This window comes from Eulemur rufifrons, chromosome 14 (assembly GCF_041146395.1).
Source record: "Eulemur rufifrons isolate Redbay chromosome 14, OSU_ERuf_1, whole genome shotgun sequence".
In the NCBI taxonomy this organism is placed as follows: domain Eukaryota; kingdom Metazoa; phylum Chordata; class Mammalia; order Primates; family Lemuridae; genus Eulemur; species Eulemur rufifrons.
Genome location: NC_090996.1, coordinates 12,033,063 through 12,058,663, shown reverse-complemented (window position 1 = coordinate 12,058,663; position 25,601 = coordinate 12,033,063). Strand labels below are relative to the sequence as shown.

General features: G+C 54.0%; 2 protein-coding genes across 3 annotated transcripts in view; one reads left to right on the top strand and one right to left on the bottom strand.

The window, feature by feature from the left end:
* Nucleotides 1–1,347: 1,347 nt before the first annotated feature.
* Nucleotides 1,348–11,217, top strand: BRI3 (brain protein I3). 2 transcript variants are annotated; one of them, XM_069485803.1, is made up of 3 exons: nucleotides 1,348–1,590; nucleotides 2,016–2,118; nucleotides 9,724–10,133. In XM_069485803.1, exons 1-3 carry the CDS (start codon nucleotides 1,449–1,451, stop codon nucleotides 9,854–9,856), a joined length of 378 nt encoding a protein of 125 aa, XP_069341904.1. In that variant the 5' UTR covers nucleotides 1,348–1,448; the 3' UTR covers nucleotides 9,857–10,133. The 2 variants fall into 2 exon arrangements, with proteins under 2 accessions (XP_069341904.1, XP_069341905.1); XM_069485804.1 differs by lacking the exon at nucleotides 9,724–10,133 and adding an exon at nucleotides 10,950–11,217 and having other exon boundaries at nucleotides 1,372–1,590.
* Nucleotides 11,218–11,572: 355 nt separating this feature from the next.
* Nucleotides 11,573–25,601, bottom strand: part of BAIAP2L1 (BAR/IMD domain containing adaptor protein 2 like 1) — an 88,297-nt gene continuing 74,268 nt past the window's right edge. Inside the window, exons 12-14 of the mRNA XM_069485779.1 lie at nucleotides 24,707–24,884; nucleotides 12,745–12,779; nucleotides 11,573–12,298 (exon numbers count right to left, since the gene is read on the bottom strand). Of these exons, the coding sequence (XP_069341880.1) occupies nucleotides 12,223–12,298; nucleotides 12,745–12,779; nucleotides 24,707–24,884 (289 nt within the window). The 3' untranslated portion in view covers nucleotides 11,573–12,222. The remainder of the gene's footprint in view (nucleotides 12,299–12,744; nucleotides 12,780–24,706; nucleotides 24,885–25,601) is intronic.

The window sequence follows — 25,601 nt, the reverse complement described above, 5'->3', positions numbered from 1 at the left end:
GCCCAGGCTCACCACCACCCTGTGTGGCCCCTTAACCCCAGTACTCCACCTGGCTGCTCCTTCTGCGTCCCTGTCATCATCATCTTTGTGCCCCCAGTGCTTGCACGTGGAGCCTGGGATAGCAGATCTGTCCTCCGTGGGCTGCATGAATGAAGGGCTGGGACCGGCTTTGTGTCTGAAAGCAGCACTGGTCCAAGCCACATGGGGACATCCCAAAGCCACACCTGAACATTCACTGACTTGGAGTTCCAAACAAGGGGCGCTGCTGGGGGAAAAACAATTATTGGAAGAGAAGGTACCAGAGGCTATGGGTTTTGTGAGGTTAATCAGGAAACGTGGGCCTGTGAGGAAGGCAAATCTGTCAACTTGTGTTGGGTCTGACAGGAAAGGGCAACAAGGGCCAGCTGCCGCTGCTCTTATTAGTGTGCAAGGTGGGGAGAAGGTGTGGGGACGGGGACTAGTACGGAGATACAATGTAGACAGGAAGGGGCTTGGAAGAGCTCAACTTGTAAAGAAATGCGATGTTCTCTCATTAAAATTAAAATAAGGCGGGCCTGAGAGGAGCTGGATCAAAATGCAGGTCAGAGACGTTGCTGTTTTCTGGAAAGGTGCAGGGGCGCTGTACATGGAGGGGATCCTAAGCTTCCCAATCTTTCAGGAGTTTGATTGGCGACCCCACTGAGCACCAGGCGTGGAAACGCCACAGAGCGCAGCCCGGCCCGGACACCACCTGGGCCAGGCGCAGGCTTGGCCCAGAGCGATAAGCACCTGGCAGAGCTGCTGCGGCGGCGTCCGGGCCCCGAGGACACGCAGCAGGTGCCCACTATGTAGGGTTTTGGCCCAAACTGGGGAGTTATTTGTAATCAGTGGCCACAACCCCTGTAAATTACCTAATTCGTCAAAAGAGAAAACGGAGGGAACGCGCTGCAGCTGAGCAGGCCCCGGAGGCGCCCGGGCGCCACCTGCGGCCTGGGCCTCCAGCCTCACCCCGCCCAGGCCCCCACCCCGTGGGTGGGTTCCGGCCCTGGAGCCCGGGAGGACAGGGGTCTCCGCCCTCGGAGGTCAGGGGATCCGCTGGCCCTAAAGGGCACGACCCTAGGGGGCGCCTCGGGGCCGCCATGGGGGGGGGGGGTCTCCCCGCCCCAGGAGGCCCGAGAGCCGCGGAGGCCGAGCAGGGACAACCGCGAGGCTGCGGGAGGGCGCGGCTCCTTTAAGACGCCCCGCCAGCCCCGCCCCCTCGCCCCGCCCCCCGCCGCGAGCCGCCCACGTGACCCGGGTCTTGTGACTGGCGGGGGAGGGCGGGGGAGACCGCGGCGCGTGCCCGCCCGCCCCGCCCGGCGCCGCCTCAGAGGGGCCCGAGCCGCCCGGTGCGCCGCCTCCCGCCGCCGCGTCCCCGCCGGGCCGAGCGAGTCGAGCCGGGCCGGAGCGGCGGGCGCGGCCGGGCCGCCATGGACCACAAGCCTCTGCTGCAGGAGCGGCCGCCCGCCTACAGCCTGGAGGCCGGCCAGGGCGACTACGCGTGCGGCCCGCACGGCTACGGCGCCATCCCCACCGCGCCCCCGCCGCCGCCCTACCCCTACCTCGTCACAGGTGGGCCCGACCGCGGTCGCCCGGACCCCGTTGTCCTGCCGTCGGCTCCGAGGGGCGGGGACGCGGGACTGGGGTCGGGCGGGGAGGCCGGCCTGGGCCCGCCCGCGAGCTGCCCGCCTGGAGCCCGCCGAGCCCCGGGCCGGCCTGGGGACCCTCGCTGCCCGGGGGCCGGCTCAGGCGGGTTTTGTGCCCGGCCGGGGAGGGCCGCACCCTTGCTCTGGGTGAACTTTGTGTTACGAGGCGGTGTTGCCACATTAGCACCCAGCACAGCCGTGGCAGGAGCTTAGTGAAGACAGCGCTGTCCTGGTTGGGGAAGGGACCAGGGTGGGGTGGGGGTGGGGGTGGGGGTGGGGGTGGGCAGGAGAAGTCGTCCTCACAGTCCTATCTCACTCCCTGCTCCTCTTGTCGTGCCTTCCCGCCCACAGGGTTGCCCACCCACCACCCCAGGGTCTACAACATCCACAGTCGGGCTGTCACCCGCTACCCTGCCAACTCCATCGTCGTGGTCGGAGGCTGTCCTGTCTGCAGGTGAGTCTGCAGCTGGGGGCTGGCCCTGGGAGCCGCCAAGAGCGCACGTACCTCGGCCTTACAGGGGCAGCGCTGCTAGCGGGACTGGGACGGTCTTGACGTGGAAGAGGTGGACACGCTGCTGGTCACCCTTGGCTCTGAACACATTTTGTGGGGCAAAAGGGGTGCGTTCCCTTTCCCGGGGAGTTGACTGCATTTTGGGGCATTGCACTCTAAGTGAGTGGGATGTAGAAATGTTAACAGTCCACTCTGCCTTCCTCCCTTGTTCTGGGACCTGTAAGGAATCGGGTTTTTTTTTCTTTTTCCAATTTCCGCAAATTTACCCTGCAATTGATTCTTCAAGGTGGTGCAAGGTTTCGTTTTCCCGGAAGGGGTGTTTTGTAGAGCACCAGCAGGAGAGACCTGAGTGGGATGGCCTGTGTGTTTAAGGAGCCGAGGAAGCGACAGCTGTAAGGGCTTCTCTATCCAAAGCAAGGCCGAAACTTCTTGCCAGGAGCTGGACCAGGACGGAAGCCCCATGGTTCTTTGTTCCCGGCAGGAGGAGTGATGTTTTCATATCCTCAAACTGGAGCCTACAGAAACTTTCTGATGACTGTTCATATAGGGCCCCCAGGGTACAGCTAGATGCTGGTTTTGTGTATGTCTTGAGGATTCCAATTCAGATAAGACTTGGTTCCTGCCCTTTGCAGATGCGGGTCCCTGCCCTTGGCAGATGGGGGTGCTCTGATTGTTTAGAAAGTGAGGGTGGAGTTGGCAGGGACAGGATTTTCAGCCTGTGTCTGGGAGGAGGAAGTTGGAGCCTCTGAGATGGAATTAAGAAACCCTGGTTTGGACTGTAATTTCCGAAGTATAACTGAGGCCCAGAGTGGAGTCGTAGGGAAGTTAGTGATTTCAGAGCCATGGGGGCAACTGCCCAGGAAGGGCAAGAGGCCAGGACCCCAGAGCTGCCCCGGTGCCTGGTGAAGAGGGCTGTGGCTGGGAGAGCCCTGGAGGCTACGTGCCTTCCTGGGGACCCCATGGCAAACCCAAACGGGCCGTCTGTTCTGATGCAGCTGGGCAGCGCCCAGCGGAAACGTGGGCCTTTGAGGGGCGGGGTGGGCAGGGACGCAGCTCTCTCCAGGAGCTGCACTGTGGGGTCAGAGCAGTTGGGTTTGAAGGCATGTGGAGTGGACTTGGTGGAGCAGGGGTGTCTGCCTGCGTTTTCTGTGCTCACCGTGCCCCCATTGTGGTGCCTGGCCTTCCCGAGGAGCTATAGGGACCACTGGGCCTGTTTCCCCACGTGGGACATGGTGTCGATGAGAGGCCCTGAACTTGGGGGCTGGGAGACCACAGCTTCCAGGCCGTGGTGGCAGTTGCTGTTGGGGCAGGGGGCACTTTCTCCGGCACTCCCTTTTCTCTTGGGTTGGGAATTGTGTCACTTGGGAGGCCAGTGGCTTCAGCTAACCAGGCCTGCTCCCCAGTCATGCGGAACCTGGCACAGGGTCAGGCTGGGCTCTGCTTTTCTGGGAGAGTTTTGGGCCTGGGGTGGGCCGGGGCTGGGGCTGAGGCTTCTTTCTTTTCATGCTTGGGTCACCATCCTGTCCTCTCTGCCCCTGGGTAGTGGCGGCAGGCAGGGAGAGGCTGCACAAGTTTGGGGGGTCCTCAGTCCTTTAAGTTAGGACCAGAGAGAGCACACTGTGATCCAGGGGTGAGGGGGATGGCAGGCAGTGAGGGGCCTTCCCAGCCCTTTGGCCCTGTCCTTGTGGTGTCCCTGCCCTCTGCCCACAGTGCCCTCACGGTGCCCTGGCTGCTGGAGAGCAGCCCTGGCTCCCCGAGGCCTCTCTGTGCCTTAGCAGCAGTGTTGGGCAGGGGAGCAGGCGGCTTTGCTGCCGCCAGGGTGGGGGCCGTGGTCCCCAGGCCACTTCTCTGGGTGGGGTACAGATGTTTCTCGGGACACAATCAAGTCTGGCCATGCTCTGGTGTCTTGGGGCTGGGAGACAGGATACTGCTCACGTGACCTCACTTCCTCCCTTCCCAGATGAGCCCGCCAGGCTCTGTCCCCTTCGCTCCCTGGTGGCTTGGCAGGAATTTGCCCAAGTCACACGTCTGTTATTCTCTCTGAGCAAGGCTTGGCATAAGAGGCCTGTGTCGCTTGTCACTTTGCCATCCTGTCTGAGCCTTCCCTCAAGCAGCGTGACTCCATCTTCCCTTTTTAGCCATTTACGAGAAAGCGTTGCTTTCTGCCCCGCAGAAGAGCCCCCCTTCCTCATTTAATGCCAGCTCTGCCCAGGGCACTGCGTTGGCCAGTTGGGGCGCCTGCCCACATTCTGGGCTTCTCTGAGGCGGGTCCGCTCCTGCCGAGTGAGGCCAGTCACCCCTCCCCGGTGTGGGCCGCCCCAGGTGCAGGACGAGATGGCAGCACTGGGTGGGGGGGCGGGGGGTTCTCCTCCACATGGAGAAGGCAGCCTGGGCGGCTGAGGTCCAAGAGGGAGCGAGCAGCGAGTGCAGGGCCTGGCCTGCTGGGTTCCCCGTGAATACTCGCTGGTTGTCATCAGGTGCTTAGGTTTGGGGGTGACCAGAGAGGTAGGAAGTCCAGGCAAGAGGGGGCCTTGGAACCAGAAGAAAGTTAAAAGCAACAGGTGTTAAGGGCAGAGGCTGCCCAGAGGTACACGGTGTCAGTATGAAGAGTTGGGGGGCAGAGGCCGGCTGCCAAGGGCTGTGGGGTGCTCAGCGTGACACGGTGGAGTCTATGGAGGGCTCTCAAGAGGAGGGAGCCTGTGACAGAGTCCTGGGCTTCTGGTGATGGTGGCTGGTGGAGGGCTGCTCCCTCATGCCACCTGTGACTGGGAAGCCAGAGCTCAGCCTTGGTTGGGGACGTCGGTGGGGGAGTTGGCTCCGATGGACCCTGCCCATGTCACGGCCCCCTGGGCTCTCGCTGTCCTGAGACAGTCGTGGCCCGAGGTGCCGGCTGGGCAGGGTGCGTAGACCTGGGGCCCAGGCCGAGCCCCGGGGAGCCGCACTGGGCCTCAGCAGGCCTGTGCTGCTGCCCTGCCCCCGGCCGCAGGTAGGGGCGGCACTGGCAGGGGTGGGACACGCCAAGTCTCTGGGAGGGCCACCAGGCACCGGCCCTGGCCAGGCCTTCTGGGGAGGCCTGAGGCTACCCCAGCCCTCAGAGGTCCTAGTGAACCGTCCCTAAAGGAGGCAGCTCCCCTGCCTCCATGGGGGTCCTTTTTGGAATGGAGACCCTGGGACAGCCAAAGGCTGGTTGGGGCTGCTTTGGGGCCATCTCACCCCTGTTCTGAGCCTTGGCTTTGGGCCTGCGGCCCTCAGAGGAAGCTCTCTGTTGTCCGTTTTCCTGAGGAGGCTTGTCTTTCCAGCGAGGGGTGGTCTGGGGGTTGCTTCTGGAGCCGGATGGTGCCTGAGCCCACCCTGGGCCCAGGAGAAATGATTGATTGGGGACAAGAGGGGAGGCAGGCTGTGGGTTGCCCTGGGCCAGCCCTGTGTGGCACCGACGGCCCTGGGGGCTGCCTCTGAGGGAGGGCCAAGGCCTGCTGGGTGGGGTCCTGTCCCAGAGCAGCGGTGCCTGTGGCTGGGGCGCCCGTCTGGACTCAGATCCCAGCCACGCCACTCCCACCTGTGTGGCCCTGGACAAGGCCCTGGGCCTCAGGCCCGCGTGGCACCTCAGTGAGGACAGTTCTTTGGGGACCATTCCTTTCTGGGTACCCGGGCAGCTCAGAGCTCACTCCCTTCCCAGCCTCCTCTGTCACCGGGGGTGGGGGGGGTGGGGGGGTGGAGCCTGGTGTGGCTGGGCCTGCACTGTCCCGGGGCCCAGCCCTGGGCGTGCGTCAGTGGGGTGAGTGGCCACTTTGACTGCAAGAGCTAGAGTCAGGGTTAACGAATTAGTCAGTTCCCTAATTTCGCCAGCTACCACCCCTCCCCCCACCATGGCCTCTTGCACACGAACAAGGGAGGAACTTGCAGGTCTGAGCCCAGCGCAGGTCTGAGCCCGTGGATGGAGGAGTTGGAGGGGGGAGAAGGTGAGGCTGCGGTACAGCTGTTCCCAGGGCAGGGTCCCCCCTTCATCGGGTGCCAGGGGATGGGGCCGCTCTGCAGCTTGTGGGGTTTGCCAGATCAGGACTGGCCTGGAGGCTAGATTGTGTTCCTCGATTTAGAAGAAGTTGGGTTTTAAAAAACTAAATTATGCCAACACTCTCTTTGAGGTCTGGGGCAACACAGTGGTTAAGACATTTATATTTCTGGAGCAAGACATGAATATTCACATTCAGCAGGTTAAATTAAAACTATAAATAGCCATACATCAGTTCAGGTCACATGTTGCTGTCAGGTGAGTTTGCTACAAACTGACAGAAAGTGCTGCTTTCAGAGCCTTTTGGCATTTGGAATTGTGGGGAAGGGGGTGTGGAATCCCAGGGGTCGGGCCTGAAGCTTTCTGAATCCAGAGCTGATGGGGCAGGTCTCTCCTCTCTTCTTTGGGCTTTGTGAAGCCCGTTCAGAGTGCTCGGGGTCAGGTTGTTCTCCGGGCCCGAGGATACTCTTGGATCGCAGGCTACTGTTGCTGGCAGGTGTCTGAGCCTCATGGGGAGACTGGATGCCCCTGGCTCGTGGGCCTCACTGCAGGGAAACGTTCTTGCTTTTCCCAGCGACCTGGTGGCCTTGGCCCTCTTTTTCAGTGGAGTGCAGGTGGCCCTGGGCATCTGGGTCAGGGGAGGCTGCTGGGGAGGGCATCAGACCCAGGGCTGCGACTGGGGTCTCAGCAGGGGTGACCCGCCAGCTCTGCTCTGGCTCGAGGCAGCGTTGCTCCGGACAGAAAACACTGTACCTGTCTAGCCTAGCGCCTGGAGGCAGGGGCCAGCCCAGCTGATTGTGCCCATTGCTCTGCTTGTCTTTCTGAGTTCTCAGAGCTGCTCTGGGTCGAAGAGAATGAGACAATGGGACCTGGGAGGCTGGGCTGTCTGCAGCTCAGGGTCTCTGCCCAGGCAGTGTCGGGCCCTGGCCATGTGGCAGGGAGCACCCAGAGAGTGACCAGCCTTCCTGGGCTTTCTCCAGCTTCAACAGTGGAGAAGGGTTTGTGGTCTGGAAGGAAAATTAAGGAGGAATGGGGAGGGGTGCTGCTGCCTTGGATGCTTGACCCCAGAGGACAGCAGCACCCTGCAGATGAGACAGGTTCTGCGGGCTATAGCAGGGAAGCCCTACCCCTGCGCCATGGCACCCAGACGTCTCTGGCAGGGCCCTTCCAGGTCACCTGACCCGGCCTTCTGGGCGTCTCCTGAGCCTTTGTGCGGCAGGTGGGCTCTGCTCCCAGCTCTGCTTCTCACTAGCTGTCCCGAGGGAAGAGCCTGGGCAGGCACTCGTGTAGTCACTGTCCTTGGGCTGTGTTGGTCCCCGGAGGCCCCTGGTTTCGAGGCAGGATGGAGGGACACTGGGGGCCCCTGCCCAGGGCAGGCTTTTCCTCTGGAACGTTTCCTCAGCTGGTTCGCTTTTGCCCTCCGCTTTTTCATGGGACATTTTCTAACCAGAAATACAAACCTGGTATATTTCTTGGGATTTTCAGCTATAGGTAGAACATTGGTGCAGATGCCAGGGAGGAACAGGAAGGTGAAGCCCAAGAATGGTCTAAGGCCACCTGGCCTCCCTCCAGCTGCCCTGCAAGTTCTCGGCCCAGGGCAGCCTGTCATGGCCATCTGTGTGTGAGGACACAGCTGGTGGCTCAAGGCCTTCCTGAGGCTCCCCCACTTCCCACTTGGGCAGCGTGGTCTGGGGTGTGCTCTCAGCTGGGTCTCCTGGCAGCCTGCGCCCTGGGCAGGGCAGGCCCTGAAGCTGAGGCAGGGCATGCTGGGCTGGGCACAGCAGGGTGGAGGCGTCCTGCAGGGGTGGCTGTACAGTGGTGGCCTGATGACCTTGTGCTGGTTAGAAAGGGGACACTTTGCCGGATCACTGTTCCCTTAGAGCAGGGCTTCCCTGTGTGCCCCACAGTCCAGTCTGTTGCAGTGGGCTTGGGAACGGGGCTCAGCAAAGGACTGCAGGACTTCTCAGAGCCTCCGTGAACCAGTGTACATAGTGACTCTTCAGGAGGGGGACGAAGTTTCCCAAAATTGTTTGACCAAAGAATTCCCCTCTTGTTTCATGCAGAGCTTATCAGGGTGGGGGAGTTGGCTTGGATGGAACCTGCCCATGTCAGGGGACTAGTGTCTCAGGACAGGCTCCTTGGGCAATGCTGCTGGACTCCTGGCCATGTTAGATGGGTTTAAGGCAGCTCCGCCCTGCGTGGGTTGGAGGGAGGCAGGCGGGCATTGAGTTAGACTTTTTCTTTAAGCAATTGAAAGCCAGACTTCAGAACATCCCGGTTTATTTTTCCATGATCCCCAGAGAAGCCGGGAGGGGTGTGGGTCTCATTTCTGGGCAGGAGCGGCCTGTGGTGCTCAAGGCTGTGGGCTCAGGCTGCAGCCTTGCCCAGCGAGGTGTTGGTAGCGGCTGCCCTCACATGACAGGGACACTAGAAGCTGCCACTGTGGTGATGCGGGTTTGGGGAAGCCCTCACTGTTTGGTGTGTCACTGTCCTTCTTGCTTGGTTTTTGGTAAGCTGTGAACTTCCTCCCCACACAAGGGGGCGGAGGGAGCTGCAATTGTGTCCAGGCCGTTGTGGGCACAAAGGGTGGTCAGCAGCACTTAGGACGACAGGCGTGGGGCAGGGGTGGGCGCTGGAGGAGGCGGCAGCTTAGAAGCATCCGTGCTGGGGTGGGGGCATGGGATGGGGTCCCCTGGGGGCTCACCGAGCACCTGTGTTGATCCTGCCCCTGCCTGCCGGCTCCACTCAGCCTCCCCCCCCCCCCCCGCCCCATGCCCCCCTCCATTTTGTTTCTTGCCCCTCATTTGCCTCCACCCCAGTGCTGAGTCCTGGGGAGTTGTTTGTTCAAGCCTGTCCGGTAGGAGTGAAGCTTGAACCTTCCAGAAGTAGCCTGCTGAGCTGAGCACATGGCATCTGGCTTCCCACCTTTGGGTCTCTGAAAATGTCCCTTGAATCCGATGACTTCAGGTCACCGAACCTGTGCTCATTGGCATGGGATTGGGGGGAGGTCTTAGACTCTACGTTACATACATGGAAGGTGAACATAAACTGAACTTTCTGGAGGAAGCAGCTTTGAGATTACATTGCTCAAGTGGCCTTCCAGACAGTGTGTGGATGTGGCTGATTCTTAGTTGTTCACTAACTACCCACCCCCAACCACCAAAGAAACAACAGAAACTAAACAAAACCCCAAACCTTACTATATCACCTTTTCTGGTATTTTCCCTGAGGGGACAGAAAAATCTAAAACTCTGCAACATTGAAAACAACCCCTAAACTTGTTCTTTTGGGTCCTGTCATCAGAGATGTAAGACTTGATGGATTGGTCCTTTGGAGAGGACAATGTGTGGCAACTGGTGGCAGCTGATGGATCTTGCCTTTCAACAGAGTTTTTTTTCCCCTTTTTCTTTGTATTTTATGTGTAGTGACTAAGGGCTGGTGGCCATTCCTTCCATGAACAGGCCATGGGCTGGGCCCGAGGGTGGGAGAGGTCGGGGGTGTGCCCAGCCCTAACCCGCTGCCCCGTCTCGCCCTCGCAGGGTCGGGGTGCTGGAGGACGGCTTCACCTTCCTGGGCATCTTCCTGGCCATCATCTTGTTTCCCTTCGGGTTCATCTGCTGTTTCGCCTTGAGGAAGCGAAGATGCCCCAACTGTGGAGCGACCTTTAGTTAAAGGGAACACCACCACACCGGCTTTCCTACACCCAGATGTCTTTTTCTAATGTAAATGTCGTGTACAATAGTTTTATTTGATTAAGCTTCGGGACTGTTTTGTAAAGCGAGGCGGGACAGAGGTGGCGCGTGCCAGTGTGGGAGGCAGCGCTGCTGCTCCGAGGTTCCTGACAACTCGGTGAAGCACTGCGTTTACTGTCTGCAGTCTTCAGTTTGAGAAAGGTGAGAAATAATGTTTTCAATAAATGAGATTCATACCATTGTTTACCTGGTTCTGCATGTTCCGTGTTTGCACCCCGCCACCTAAAGACCAAGTGCCGGGGCAGCCTCCGTCATGTTGTATTTCTCAACAGGCAGTTACAGCTCAAGAAAATGTGCTCGTTTTCAAATTTTTATTATAATTAAACATAATACCTTGGCATTTACAGAGCATGTGCCGAGGACAAGGCCAGCCTTCCCTCCTGCGGGAGCAGGTGAGCAGCCCTGTGGCTCTGGTCTGAGGTGCACCCCGGGGCTGGGTGAGCCAGGGGGGCCGGCAGATGACATCTAATAACCCTAGGCCCTGTTCTACCCCTAACAAAGCCAGAAAAACCCCAGAAATGGGGCTGTAAAGGCCAGGGTGCACCCCCCCCCGCCCCGCCCCACCGCTGCGTGTGCAGGGCCTTCCACCAGCCCTGCGGGGGCCGAGTTCTTTCTGGCCGCAGCACCTGCGTGACCAGACCTGGTGGTGGGTGTTAACACGGTCCTGTGCCAGCAGCCCCTCACGGGATCACCTGGTTTGTCCTCCCGGGAGAGGCAGACTGTGACGCTGCTTGACTCAGCTGGAAGAAGCCTGAAGTGCTACCCACATACACTGGTTTACCTGCACTTGACTGGGACCAGTTTCAGGCAGATAAGATGGTACATTTACCGTGAGACCAAAAAAGCTGTGACGAGCAACTGTTCCAGCACTCCCAGCCACCAGGGTGAGTGGCCCGGGGGTGAATTTTAGCCTCGACTCCCCTGGCAGCCAGGGCAGAGGCCTGAGGCTATACCAGAGGCCCAGGTTCTGGGCGCGTAACAGCTCCTGGGTTGAAAGACCGACCCCCCTCCAGCCACCAGAGGTCACCCTGGCTTTATAAGCACCCTTTTCGAGTCAGTCCCTGATTCAAACATGGAAACTTCCTAGGGTCCCAATTTTTCCTAGTGAATTAGTGATGGATGCAGCTTTGGGCAGCCAGCCTAGTGACAGCACACATGGAGGCCTCAGACTTGCATGATTCCAGTGTGCCCGGCCAGCGTGTGGCACCACCTGGCCTGCAGCAAATCCGGTCAGTAACTCCTCACTACCAAATTCAGTAGCTCTTGGAGATTATTTCATAAATGCTTTTTTTTTTTTTTTTTTTTTTTTGAGACAGAGTCTCAGTCTGTTGCCCAGGCTAGAGTGAGTGCCGTGGCGTCAGCCTAGCTCATAGCAACCTCAAACTCCTGAGCTCAAGCGATCCTCCTGCCTCAGCCTCCCGAGTAGCTGGGACTACAGGCATGCGCCACCATGCCCGGCTAATTTTTTCTATATATATTTTTAGCTGTCCATATAATTTCTTTCTATTTTTAGTAGAGACGGGGTCTCGCTCTTGCTCAGGCTGGTCTCGAACTCCTGAGCTCAAACGATCCGCCCACCTTGGCCTCCCAGAGTGCTAGGATTACAGGCGTGAGCCACCACGCCCGGCCACATAAATGCTTAATATGGCTGTGATAAGGGCAGGCAGATGTCTCAGCACGCTACAGCTCTGTCAAAATCGGGGAAGGGGTGGGAATTTCTCCATCTTGTACAGCTCTACATTTGATTAAACGAGTTTAAAATTAAGTTAAAAAATTATATATTTTCATAATTTATATTGCTTAAAATTATGATTTGCATGCTAAGATGCAAACTTATACAATGGTTCCTTTAGATAAACATCATACTGCTACTTAAGAGCACATGCTTTATAAAGTCAAACCGGTCTCATTCGCATCCCGGTGCAGAAAGCCAGTCGTGAAAGCACCAGACTATCCCTTATTCTGGCTGTTAAGAAAAAAATTTGTAGGCTAATAAAGGGTACAGGAAGGATTGGAACTAAATTGTTTCTTGAACAGGAAGAAAATATTTTAAATGTTTGAGTTGGTCACTAAACTATTATTCATTTATCTTAAAGACAGAAAAATGTGTAAACCCAACTATGTTAAATTGAGAAAATGTATTGATTGCTCAAGTAGAATACATTTAAAACCAGGCACCCTCTGGTGAAGCTTTGGGAGTCGCAGCACACATCAAACAATATACACGTATCATTTGCAAGTGAGAACTTAACATGAGAGGAACCAGAAGAATCCTTGGCTGTCTTCTCATCGAATGATGGGTGCTGATCGGTCATTGGTCACTGTCGGTCGGAGTTTCACAGTAGCAAAGGGGTTTTCTCCACTGTGGGGCAGAAAAAAAAATCTCTGCAGAAATACTGCTCCACGACAAGAATTCGATTTTAGAAATGCTAATATTCACTGTTCTCGGTCGGTAAGGTTATACTGGGTGTAAACCCTGGCCGTGTGTTCTGAACGTGAGTTTCACTCCAGCTCATTCCCTCCATGCCACTCGTTAAAGGACAGTCCAGAGTTTTAGACATTGAGAGGACAGCCCACACCTCTTCAGTCTCGTGTTGGGGAGGGGTCGTGTGAGAGCCACTCTGGGGCAGGCTGGGGCTGTCCCTCCAGGCCCTGCACCCAGGGTGGTCTCAAGCAGGTGGCCAGTCTGCTTCCTCAGGATCAGCCACCTGGGCTGGCCCTGAAGGCCCCTCTGGGGGGTGCTCCAGGCCACTCATCCAGCAGGGAGGGCAACCCCACCCTGAAGAGCTTCACCAGGAAGTCACGTACCTGAGGAAGGGTGGCTTCGCAGTCCCATTGGCATTCTGTGTGAGAGAGAGAAAGTTTAGGGAGGGCTCGTGGAATTGGGACACTTTTAATAAGGCCTGGAGGTAAACACATCTAAAGCACAGGAGTAACTGTTTAAAGCTACGCAATATATAGCTGGGCATTGTGGCTCATGCTTGTAATCCCATGACTTGGGAGGCTGAAGTGCTGGTATCGCTTGAGGCCAGTAGTTTGAGACCAGCCTGGGCAACATTGCAAGACCCTGTCTCTAAAAAAGTTAAAAAAAAAAAAAAAAATTTAAAGCTATGTATGTGTAAAATTGCCTGGTCATCTCAATTCATTTGAGACCATCTAGGTATCTGTCTAAATTGACTTGGAAGAATGAGTAAAAATAAAGCCTTGTTGGTTTTTGGGGCCAGTGCCCGCTGCTAGAGCCAGGGATCCCATATGAAGTTAAAGTGAGGAAAAGAGAAGATGGAACCCGCCGAGTGCAAACACCATCTGCGTTCAGGAAGCACCTGAGCTCTGCAGGTGCCTGAAGGGTTTATCAAGCCCTACCTGGGCGTCCACCTCAGGGACTTGGGGTGAAGGCAGCCACAGGGCTTGGTTTTGGGGGGACCACCTCCTTCCTGCATGCTGCCTCCCAGTGCTGGTTGGGGCCGGGTGTGTACCTTCTCTCCCTCAGTCCAAACAGCTTGCAGGCTTTAAAAACCTTCCCTGGCGTTCTAAGCAATCGCAGCCCAAGCGCATGGAGCTAGGTCAGACGGCCGCCCAGGAGAGGGCAGTATAACGCTGTCTGACCAACCAGTGGCCGGACCACACTGTCCTGACATCTCCCCAGAGCATCCCAGGGCTCCCACTGGGCTCCGGGGCATGCAGACCTTTCTGGCTGCCAGCCCGAGGGCTAAGGCCGTTACTGGAGGTGGAGGCCTGTGGGACGGCCTCTGCAGCACCCTGGATGTGCAGACTGTCAAGAAAGAAGGTGGGCTGGGGGCACAGGGGCTGTGGCCTTAGGCCTGTCCGGCCCCTCCCAGACCCCCTTGGCCAGCGCAGTCTGAGGCAGCTGGGCCTGATTCACGCCGCCTCATCACCGAAGCACAAAGCGACTGCCCTGCTCAGCACGTCCTAGGAGGGCTTTAAATGGCTGCAAAAGCAATTTCTTCCTACAGGGCACGCTGAGCTTCCTCAGCAGGCCTCAGGATAAGTCATCTCTGGTATAACTCTCATATGTGAGGATCAAGGGCTAATTTATTATTTTTAAAATACACCATGATGCCTGTTGCTGTGTGCTCAAAATGCTGGCATTAAGAGCCTGCCTAGAGCACAACACCCAGAGCCAGGGCCCTGGCCTGCGGCCCAGAGGTCAGGAGGAAGTGCAGCGCGGCCAGGCTGACACGCTTCATGCCAGCAGCCTCTGCTCTGCCCTCTGCCGCCTCCTCTCACTGGAAACCACCTTCCTTCTCCACCTGGAGTCGCCCCAACCTCCCACAAGCAAAACCCCAACCGCTCGTTCAGGGTGCCTCTGGGCCCGACCGGACTTTGGAAGGAGCTCGGCCACGTCTCAGTGAGCTGCGGCACCCGCGGCTCAGCGTGCCACGCCTGAGAGAAACCACCACAGTGAATCCTTGGAAGGAGCAACACCACTTCCGTCATGAGGAACGAGGGCAAAATGACTCTTAAGACGGCGACCTGAAGCCACTCAGCATCCCCCTGCCCTTGAGCACAGCCCGGGCCCAGCCATCCCACTCCCAGTAGGAACAGGAAGGCGCATGCGCATGGGCACTGAGGCACTGTGGGGACACTCTGGGTAGCCCTGCCACCATGGCCAGACTGGAAACACCCAGATGTCCATCAACAGGACGATAGGTGGCTTCTATCCAGACAGTGGGACACGGCACAGGAGCCATCTCACACGGCTGCATGGCTGTCCCCAGGGGTCACCCCAGGTGGCCATCTCAGCACCAGAGCTCGGGGAATCGGACGGGTGGTCTCCTGGGGGCTGGGAATGTTCTGTGTTTTGATCTGCTGCTGGTTATATGGAGTCACGTGGTGAAAATTCCTTGTGCACTTTGCTGTATGTGGTATTCTTTAATAAAAAGTTTACTTAAAAAAGGTACAGGACAGCACAAGAACAGGGACACAGACCAGTGGAACAGAACCGAGAATCCAGATATAAAACCATCCTCATATAGCCATCTAATCTTTGATAAAGCAGACAAAAACATACTCTGGGGAAAAGAATCCTTATTCAATAAATGGTGCTGGGAAAACTGGATAGCCACATGTAGAAGACGGAAACAGGACCCACACCTTTCACCTCTCACAAAAATCAAATCACGGTGGATAACAGACTTAAACCTTAGGTGTGGAACTATCAGAATTCTAGAAGAAAACGTGGGAAAAACTCTTACAGACATTGGCCTAGGCAAAGAATTTATGAGGAAGACCCCAAAGGCAATCACAGCAACAACAAAAATAATTAAATGGGACCTGATTAAATTAAAAAGCTTGTGCACAGCCAAAGAAACTGTCACGAGAGTAAATAGACAACCTACAGAATGGGAAAATTTTGCATGCTACACATCCGATAAAGGACTGATAACTAGAATCTATTTAGAACTCAGGAAAATCAGCAAGAAGAAAATGAAACAACCCTATTAAAAAGTGGGCAAAGGACACGAACAGAAATTTTTCAAAAGACAGAAGAATGGCCAACCAAACATATGAAAAAATGCTCAATGTCTCTAATCATCAGGGAAATGCAAATCGAAACCACAATGAGATACCACTTAACTCCAGTGAGAATGGCCTTTATCAAACATTCCCATAACAATAAATGTGGGTGTGGATGCGGAGAGACAGGAACACTCATACACTGCTGGTGGGACTGCAGACTAGTGCAACCCCTGTGGAAAGCAGATACAAGTAGACCTACCATTTGACCCAACAATCCCATTATCGGGCATCTACCCAAAAGAACAAAAGACATTCTATAATAAAGACATCTGCACCCGAATATTTATAGCAGCACAATTCACAATTGCAAAGATGTGGAAGCAACACAAGTGCCCATCAATACATGAGTGGATTAATAAAATGTGGTATACGTATACCATGGAGTACTACTCAGCTATAAGAAATAATGGTGATATAGCACCTCTTGTATTTTCCTGGATAGAGCTGGAACCCATTCTACTAAGTGAAGTATCCCAAGAATGGAAAAACAAGCACCACATGTACTCACCATCAAATTGGTTTCACTGATCATCACCTAAGGTCACATTCAGGAATAACATTAATCGGGTGTCAGGCAGATGTGGGTGGGGGAGGGGATGGGTGTAAACATACATAATGAGTGCCATGCGCACTGTCTGGAGGATGGACACGTTTGAAGCCCTGACTTGGGGGGGCGGGTGGGCAAGGGCAATACACGTAACTTAAGCTTTTGTACCCCCACAATATGCTGAAATAAAAAAGAAAAGGTATAGGACGTGTCCAGGCAGATTTCCCCTTTAACATCTGCACATTTGTCAGTGATCGGAAACCTCGACACTCCTGCTGCATCCAAGGTCAACAGGAGCTCCTCTGCCTCCTCACTCCCACGCAAGCTGATTTCTAGGCCAGGAAAGGCTGTGACTTGGCACGTGTGGCACCTGTCACCTGGTGACCTCCAAAGATGTTAGCAAGACTCTCCCAGTCTCCCTGCCTGTTTCACAACCACAGGGCTCCTCCTTAGCTCCCTGCTGTGGCTGTGGCTGACTGCTGTCCCCAAGCCCTTCTCCCTATCCTCTGTGTTCCCTCCCGGCAGCCAGAGTGGTGCCAGTCCCAGAGTGTACCCGACAAGACAGGACACCACCAAGGCCATGAAGCCAGGCACCTGCAGGGGGCCAGGCAGGCACCCCCAAGAGTGGAACTGCCTGTCAGTGGCCCAGGCAGCGATGGTCTTGGGCCTAGAGAGCGAGACAGCCACCCTGCCCTGACTGTGGCCACGCAGGTACAAAGGTTCAGGGGGCCACACCTGTGACTCTTCCAGTCCCTCAGCCCCCAAATGCCAAATGCCTTGCATGGACCTTGGCTGGCCACTCCCCCTTCCTGACTGTCCAGATTTTTGTTCAGTGCCCACCACATAGCCATGTGCCTTGAGGGGGACTACTTGACCCCAGCTTGCAGGGTGGTCCCAGTTGGCTCAGACCACCCAGCACGGCTTGTTCCCCAGTCAGGTGTGTGTCGGGGGGGGGGGGGCGGGCACTGCAGAAGGCAGACAAGCCGCCAGAGTACCCAGTGTGGTCTTGATGCTGCCTTTCCCGCTCCCCGGCTTCTGCTGGGCACAGAACATCCCTACAGGACATTTCTAAGCCAGCTGGGGGTTAGTCACTTGCAACAACAGCAGTCCCGACCGATACCTGCCTTCGGTGTTAACCACTCGTTCCAGTCCTCATCTGCGGCTGCACTTGTCTCCCAGTCACCACCTCTGATCTAGTTCAACCCCTTTATTCTCAAAATGGGGACACTGAAACCAGAACAGGGAAAAGCCAAGTGCTCAGAGTCACCAGCTCTTTCAGGAAACGAAGGTGCCCACGTTGTGACGCTTGCCGGCCTGCACGGGGGCCCTCGCTGCTCTGAGGCTGGGCTCGGTCATGGCAAACGCACTTTGAAGTGTGGGCTGCTTTTTAACAGGCAGGCTTGTCTGGTTATTTGAAAAGTTAGGAAAGAACCAACACGTCCTTGGTTGCAACCGTAGTAGAGAAGGTGACCTGTGACAAGCCCCCAGCCTCAGTCCTAGAAAATGTCCCCTGAACCACTTGGGGAGAAGCTCTTCCTCCGGGACCTTCTGAGATGCGCCATCACAAGGGAACCCTGGGAATCTTCCAGGTGCGTGGGCTCAGGCATTCTACTCTGTGCAGGACGGCTCTCGGGGCTGGGTGTTCAGTATACCTACGCCTCAGCGTTCCAGCGTTCCAGGACAGTAGCTGTACGTAAAACTACACATAAAAATCTTTGGAAAAAAATGTGAAGACGCTTTTCCAGCTCTCAGGGATCCCAGTGTTTGGCCAGAGTTAGAACACTCTTCCCCAACATCACCAGCTGGTTTAAACATCTTGGTTGAGGAAAGATGATCCAGTCAGGTGTAAGAATTCTGAGATGCACAATTGCAGGACTGTGTCCCCAGCCCTCAAGGGTGCCAGGGCCCCCCCTGGCCTCAGCCATGGTACGAACTTCTTGACCACACTATGGATGGAGCTTTTACATGGGACATTATCTCATTTTGTGTGATCTATGCCCGACTGTCCAAATAGTAGCCACTAGCCATATATGGCTTTTAAATTGATTAAAATTAGAAATCCAGTTCCTTCATTGCACTCTCCACTTTTTAAGTGCTCGACTAGCCCCTGTGCTGAGTGGCTGCTCGAATGGACAGGGCAGTTCCAGAACATTTCCCTCTGATCCAGCGATTCTGTAGTTTCATTTACTGAAGCACCTCTCATCCTTCCCTGCTCCTGACACACAGATTATTAGGTCCCTGCTTCCTGCTGCTACTGCAAGAGGCTGACAAGGCCAGCGGGCCTATTAAAAAGGGCAATTTCACCACCCTGGAGTTACTTTCTCCGGAGCGATGCCGATTCTGCCCGCCTGCAGCGGGTGGGCCTGTTTGTTCCCACAGCTGTGCCCTGGAAGTCCTGATTTGAATCGGTGGTGATGAAATGTCTAGTTGTCCAACAGAGGAACCGTGTCACAGCAAAGGATGTATGTTGGTGACATGGTTGTGGTTTCCCCCCCTTTCGCAGCTTGCATAGGATCTTAAAATAACAGCACACAGATGACAATGGTATGTGTCTTCTCAGGAAAGAGTGTTCTGATGAGACACACATAAACTGTGAGTTGCGATTTCAGACCTGGATTTCTCAATCTGCTGTGGACCTTAGAAAGCTGCTGTCATTTCTCTGCACTTTCCCCTTTTCTCCATTTCACGAGGTCCCACAATCCATCTGTCTCCAGGGGTGACAAAGTGCAGGCCAACACTCTGGGAGCACCCCGAGGATGCGATGGGCAGGCGTGAAGGCGCTAGTCGGAGGGCACCACTGCCGTCGCAGGCTGGGGCCCACGCAGAAGCCAGGCAGCAGCAGGGGGTCTTGTCCGGCTCCCATAAATGCTTTTAATGTGATCTGAGAAAATGCTGTGCTCCCGCTGTGTGTATAGGGGGTGGGGTGGGCTGGGAGGTTAAAATATCTATCTAGTTAATTCTTTAGAACCTCCAAAGCAATTGCATGTTTTTCTAGTACTTAAATGTATAACTTAATTTCAGATAAGGATGTTTTTCTTCTTTTTAATGTTGGCATGTTAGAGATCTGAGCTCAAAATTACATAAATTATTGAAAAACAGCTGTTAAATATGTAAACATGAGTAAAGCAGACCTGCTCCCAGAGTAAAGACAGAACAGTGTTTGTCTCATGTGGCTACACCAGTCAGTCCCTAGCTCTGTCAGTTTTTACTTCTGTAGTAACTCTTGTCACCCTTCCATCCCCACTGAATGGGGACGATCACCTCCTCTCGTACTGGACAACTGCACAGCCTCAAAGCCACCTGCAGATCCCACCCAGGATGATGGAGCCAGGACACAGGGCAGCCCAGACCCTCCAGCTTGGCAGGCTTGGCCCTGGCCCGTCTCTCCCGCCGTGGACCCCAACCCCTGAGCTGCACCCAGCCCCACAGCACCCAGGCCTGTTTCTGTTGAAGCTCACCCTTCATGGCGGGGCTCGGATGCTTTCCTCCCAGCCTCCTCTGATGCTTCCCACGTCCCCCTCCCGAGACCCTCCACTGCATGCGCCTTGTTCCACAGCCCTAATACATCCTGCACTCGACTCCACTCCTAGGTTGGTCGTATTCCTATTGTGTCCTGAGGGCCTAACACAGGGCCTGGACCACAATAAGTTGGTCAGTAAATGCCGAATGGATGGATGCCCACGTGCCGGTCTCATCTTGATCCACAAAGATCCCTCCCACGTGGTGCAGCTCCCTGTGCTATTTGCTTGTGTTTATGGCCACTGTCATCTGTTGCCATAGAAATACTGACTGCCATCGGTTATGAACATGACCTCACCGGGTATCAACTCCATACCTGCCTGAAGTGCTCAACCTGCCTTCTTACCGGTTTCAGTTACCATTAAGAGTTAATCAACATTCATTATTCTAAGACTGGCAAAATCAATGACAATTGAAATCATTAGAATTCACGCAAGGAGAACATCTTCATTAGACATTTGGTGCTTTTAAATGCTCTTATATAAAACCAAAAATTAAAGGCTGCTAAAAGGAAAGACTGAAAGCCTTCTAGTTTGTGAGACAGAAACAGGGCAAGTGAGGCAGTGGAGATGGTGCGTGTGTGTTTGTGTACGTGGTGGGAGGGAACTTTGGGGTGTGCAGCTCTGCCTGGAGGCAGCCAGGGGACAGGATCGCTGGGAACCCTCCTGCGGTGGGGCCAGGCTGAAGCCCACAGGCGGGCGGGAGGCCAAGGGCAAGCTGAGGCGGGGAGGGCAGTAGGGCGTCCACATGGGCCAGCCCTGGTGGTGGATGCCCCGGCAGGTCACCCCCTGCAGGCAGCCCCAGCCCAGCCCAGGCGTCCAAGTTAGGGCCTCGGGAGAAGGTGGCGGGAGGCGGTGTGCCTAAGGCTCTGCTGCTCAAGGAAGTGAGGAGCCAGCAAGAGGGGCTGGCACTGTTCACAGTCCTCGGATCACTCCAGTCAGGTCTCAGCACTAGTCAAAACAGCCTCCTGATACTGACAGATTGTCATGATTCAGCCAACAAAGAGGTATAAAAATAAAGCTAGGCCACATTTAAACTACCAAATGCTAAATAAGGAATAATATGTCATTATTGATTATATTGATAGTTAAAACCAAGATATTTCAATTTACCCAGTTCCATGCAGTAGGAACTACTGCATCAAGGCTTCCTTCACCAGGCTTTATCCACATGGGAAACACACTGAAAACAAAACATGTTTTCATTTTCTAAAACTGGTGACTATCTTGTATTGGCCAAAGTGTCAGTGTTTTCATTTATAATTCCAGGGCTAACTATGAGGTTTGGGCAAGATTCTTTTACCTTAAAAGGCACTATACAATCTTCATGGAGCAGTGGGGCTAGGCAATCACCAACAGCTGCTAATATCACAAAAAGAAAGACAATCCGGCCTCCAGATGTGCCTCCAGATGGAAGCAGCCACCTCCACTGATGAAACGCTCTAGCGAAACCAGCCACACAACGACACAGACTCTGATCAAGGCTTGAGCCCTAACTACGCCTTTACCAGGAACACAGGAGTGACAGGGCAGTATGCAGTAACGGACACCGTGTGGACGCAGTCAGCAAACCCAGACTGGGGACACCCTCCAGGACAAACAGCTGGTTCTTCTACAAATAAATTACAAGGAAAAAGAGACAGAAGGGGAGACCTGTCGATAGACTCACAAGACTTATCAAAGCAATTACAATGCATGGAGCTGATTTGGATCCAGATTCAAATAATTATACTATAAACAATTTTTAAATGAGACAATTGGAAATTGGAACAGTGACTATTTGATGATGTTCAGGAATTATCAATTTTTAAATATGATATTTAAAATACCAACATCACAATACCAATATCATATATTTGAAAATTGATAAGATCTTTTAGATACTTACAGTTGAAAGAGATCTGGCATTAGCCTTAAATTGAGCTGAGAGTGGGTGGGGTGGAGATGAAGTGAGATTGGTAAATGAACTAACTGTTGAAGTTGCAGGTCATTATTCTTTCTACTTTTACATATTTTGAATTTTTCTATAAGGAAAAGTTGAAAATCAAGCACAAATAGGAAAAGCACTGTAGAGTCAGAGGTCACACCTGAACAACGTACCCTGCATGCCCATATCCTGTTTTTTGACATGCAGTTGTAAAAGATTTTCCTTGGAAAAAGGAACTCTTATGCTTTTAGATCACTTCCAAATATGACTTTCCAAATGGTTTGAGTATTGTTTTAAAATGTATTGGGGCCGGGCGCGGTGGCTCACGCCTGTAATCCCAGCACTCTGGGAGGCCGAGGTGGGCGGATCATTTGAGCTCAGGAGTTCGAGACCAGCCTGAGCAAGAGCGAGACCCCATCTCTACTAAAAATAGAAAGAAATTATATGGACAGCTAAAAATATATAGAAAAAAATTAGCCGGGCATGGTGGTGCATGCCTGTAGTCCCAGCTACTCGGGAGGCTGAGACAGGAGGATCGCTTGAGCCCAGGAGTTTGAGGTTGCTGTGAGCTAGGCTGACGCCACGGCACTCACTCTAGCCTGGGCAACAGAGTGAGACTCTGTCTCAAAAAAAAAAAAAAAAAAAAAAAAAAAATGTATTGGGCCTTTCATAACATAGCATTTGAGATCTTTGACCTTCCAAGTAGGTTTTTCCTCTTTGACATCTCCTGCCCTGCTGATGGAGTCGGAAAGCTCTATTTTCAATAGTCATGTGTCCTTTTGGGAGAAAATTTTTGGAGTCAGATATCTGGAGTAATCTAGAACCATAAAAGTGCAAACAGTATATCGTGCAGTGGGCTTGCTTATCTAAGAGGGAAGCCAAAGACATTTTGAGTGAGATTTCAAAGGCTTGCACTTCCCGGACCCAGACATGCCTGGTAGCCTGCAATAAGGGTATGTTCCCAAACTCCTTAAGTCTCACACTAAAGCACAGGACAGACTATTAGAAGACTATCCATTTCACGCAACTGAGAGACTCCACCTGTGTGGCACTCGCAGCCGAACGAAGACCACCGGTGAGCTTGGGTTCTGCAGGAGGCAGAGTGGTGGAGCCATAACCCACTGAGAGCCGGGGAGATGGCTTACGTATGTGCCACAGAAAGGACCACACCATTAACTGGAAATAATTAAAAAACCCGCAAAGTGACACGGACTTAACTCCCACTGGCGCCCTGGGTGATGCTTCCACAAGGAAGGTGGTGGCCGAGCAGGCTTAGGTTCCACCTGGCCCTGCTGCCTGGCCGTCCTGCAATCTCAGGCACCTCCTCAGCTGCACATCCTCTGAGTCCATTCCGCTGTCTGAACCACCCCTCCTGGCCTTCCTGTTCTCTCCCCGCCAGCAATTATGCAGCCTCCCGGGCCCTTCACCCATTCAGGTCACGGGCAGGACTATTCGCATTTGAAACACCTATTTCACAGCCTTTCTTTTTCTCAGCTTGCTCACCACAAGCTGCCCACCCCAGCCGCTGCCGGTCTTCCTTTACCACCGAGAAGACAGAAGTCAGCACAGACGCACCCAGCCTGCCCACCCGCTGCACTTCGGCTGGCTGTGGCCTTCTCACTGACTGCAGTGGACACACGTCCCCGCTCCCGGCCAGGCCGGCTCCTGCACCCGTGCTCTGGCCCTGCCTTCCTTCTCGGTCATCTCATTTTTCTCCATCATTTCCTCCTGCTCTGTTGTATCATCTACACTAAAAAAAGATCAGGAGGGTAAGAAGCCCCTGTGGACTTGATGTTACTTGGTAATTTATCATGTAGGGCTGTTTCTCAAGCACGCTGAGCACGTGTCCCCCTTAGGGCTCCCCCACAGCCTGCGTGGCTGGCACCTTGTCATTCAGGTCTCAGCTTAAATGTCACCTCCTTGGAGGAGCCCACTGCTGTGGACACTGCTCCTCACGAGTCGCTCTGGCTGCAGGACTTACCCTTGGTCACAGGCGTGTAAAGTCCTGGCTCCCCCATCCCAAATGAGGACAGCTCCGAGGGCCACCCTGGCAGCAAACCCCTGCCAGCACTGCCCCCTTCCTCTCCCTTGCAGGTCTCGTCCCCCGTCCCCCGTCCCCCGGTGTGCTAATCTCAGCAAACTCAACCCCTGACCTTGTCTGCTTTGTCACCCACCCCATTATCACTTCACCTTGTTTTAATCCTCTGCATGCTTTTGCCATGGCTACTTTTGTTTGTATTTACTGTCTGCCTCCTATCATGAGGACGGACATTCCAGAGAGGCCAGAACTCCCCTTGTTCGTCTCTGTATCTCTAGAGGCCACACCAGGGCCTAGCGCTCAGCAGATGCTCCACACACAGCCGTTGAAGGAAGGGATAGAGCAAGTGACTCCCTGAGCCCAGGCCCCCCCTGACTTACGGTGTTGTTTAGGATTAAAGGAAATGTACATACAGAGTTGACACAGTGCCTGGTACGCGTTTACATTTTTCAAAGAAAGATAAAGTTACCACCTTTAACCTTAGGCATCCCTTCAGAAAACACTATGGAAATGGAAGAAAATGCAGAAAAAGGTGATTAAATGACAAAAGGACTACAGCCATGATCAAACGCAAGGGGAGATTAAAAATCTAATAAGGCTGGGTGCAGTGGCTCACACCTATAATCCCAGTGCCTTTTTGGGAAGATCACTTGAGTGCAAGACCAGCCTGGGCAACATAGCAAGACCCTATTTCTACAAAAGAATTAAAAATTAGCCGGGTGTGGTGGCACATGCTTGTAAGTCCCAGCTACTTGGGAGGCTGAGGCAGGAGGATTGCTTGAGCCCAGGAGTTCGAGGCTGCAGTGAGCTATGATCATGCCACTGTACTCCAGCCTAGGCAACACAGCAAGACCCTTAATCTTAATAATCTTAATAATAAATATCTTAATAATAAAAAACCCCCAAAAAACCCCCAAAACAATAAAATCCAGCAAACTATGGGTTTACTGTATGTAAACTGTCATTGACAAGATAAAGTAAAAACAAGAGACAGACTGAAGTCAAGGAGGTTAAAGGTTGTGTGTGACAAAGAAGGGAATTTAGAGGAACAAAGGAGAAAATGCCCCCTTACCCCACCCTGGACACCACCCTCCTACTGGGGCAGAGCAAGACGGTTAAGGCCTAACAGTAGCCCAGGCCTCTCTAGTTGGGGGGAGACGGTGAGTCCAGTACATAGGACATTCTGTGGCTTTACTCACAGGAGACGTGGTTTCTGGCTTGGACACTGGTGCTTTGAAGGTAGAAATATTTCTGGCCACATCTTTTTTGTCTGCAGCTGCTCCCATGGACAAGCATTCCAAGTAATCGGGTGGGGGGATGACGACATTGCTCTTCTCAGTTAAGTCCACAGTGCTGATGCTTCTCACCGGCGCCGGGCTCAAAACCAAAAGTGAGAGAATACAAGTTAGATGAGGTCCCGCCACCTGAATCCCAAACATCCTGAACGTTCCATGGCCAAGGACCACAGTAATGGTAGATCACTAATCAGAAAGGGGGAGGCAGGAGGGGATTACAACACACACACTGTACATACGTCTATAACACTGCAACGTTACCACTGGTTTATACGTGTGTACTCAAAAGAAATTCTTTAATGGTACTTAGTTTTTATTTCTTGGAACAATGGCATTTTCGCTATTCTGCTAGGGATGAAGATACGTAGAAGGTGTTAGGATCTTGAGCACGTATAGAGGACCTGGGAGGCGTTCTGTGGACAGCTGATGGGTTAGGGGCTTTCTAGGAGACCACTGAGGACCAGGCAGTTTGGGGTTCAATGTGGACGTGTCATTTCTGAGGACCCATGGCATAGCCAACAAGAGCCACCTGCTACACATACAAACATTTACATCAAAGCCTGGAAGAGATCTTCCTGGGTTCTGGTCTTGGCTCTGCCACTTCTCACTGTGTGTCCTTGAGCAAGTTATTCAACCTTTCTGTGCCTCAGTTTCACTTTTTAAAGTGGGGTCCTACCTCATAGGGCTGTTGTGAGAATTAAATGAGCTAATCAACATAAAGCACTTTAGACAGTCTCAGCGATAACTGTTATTATTCAAATCTGGACTAGGATATGGGTTGGGGGTTATTGGTGCAGAG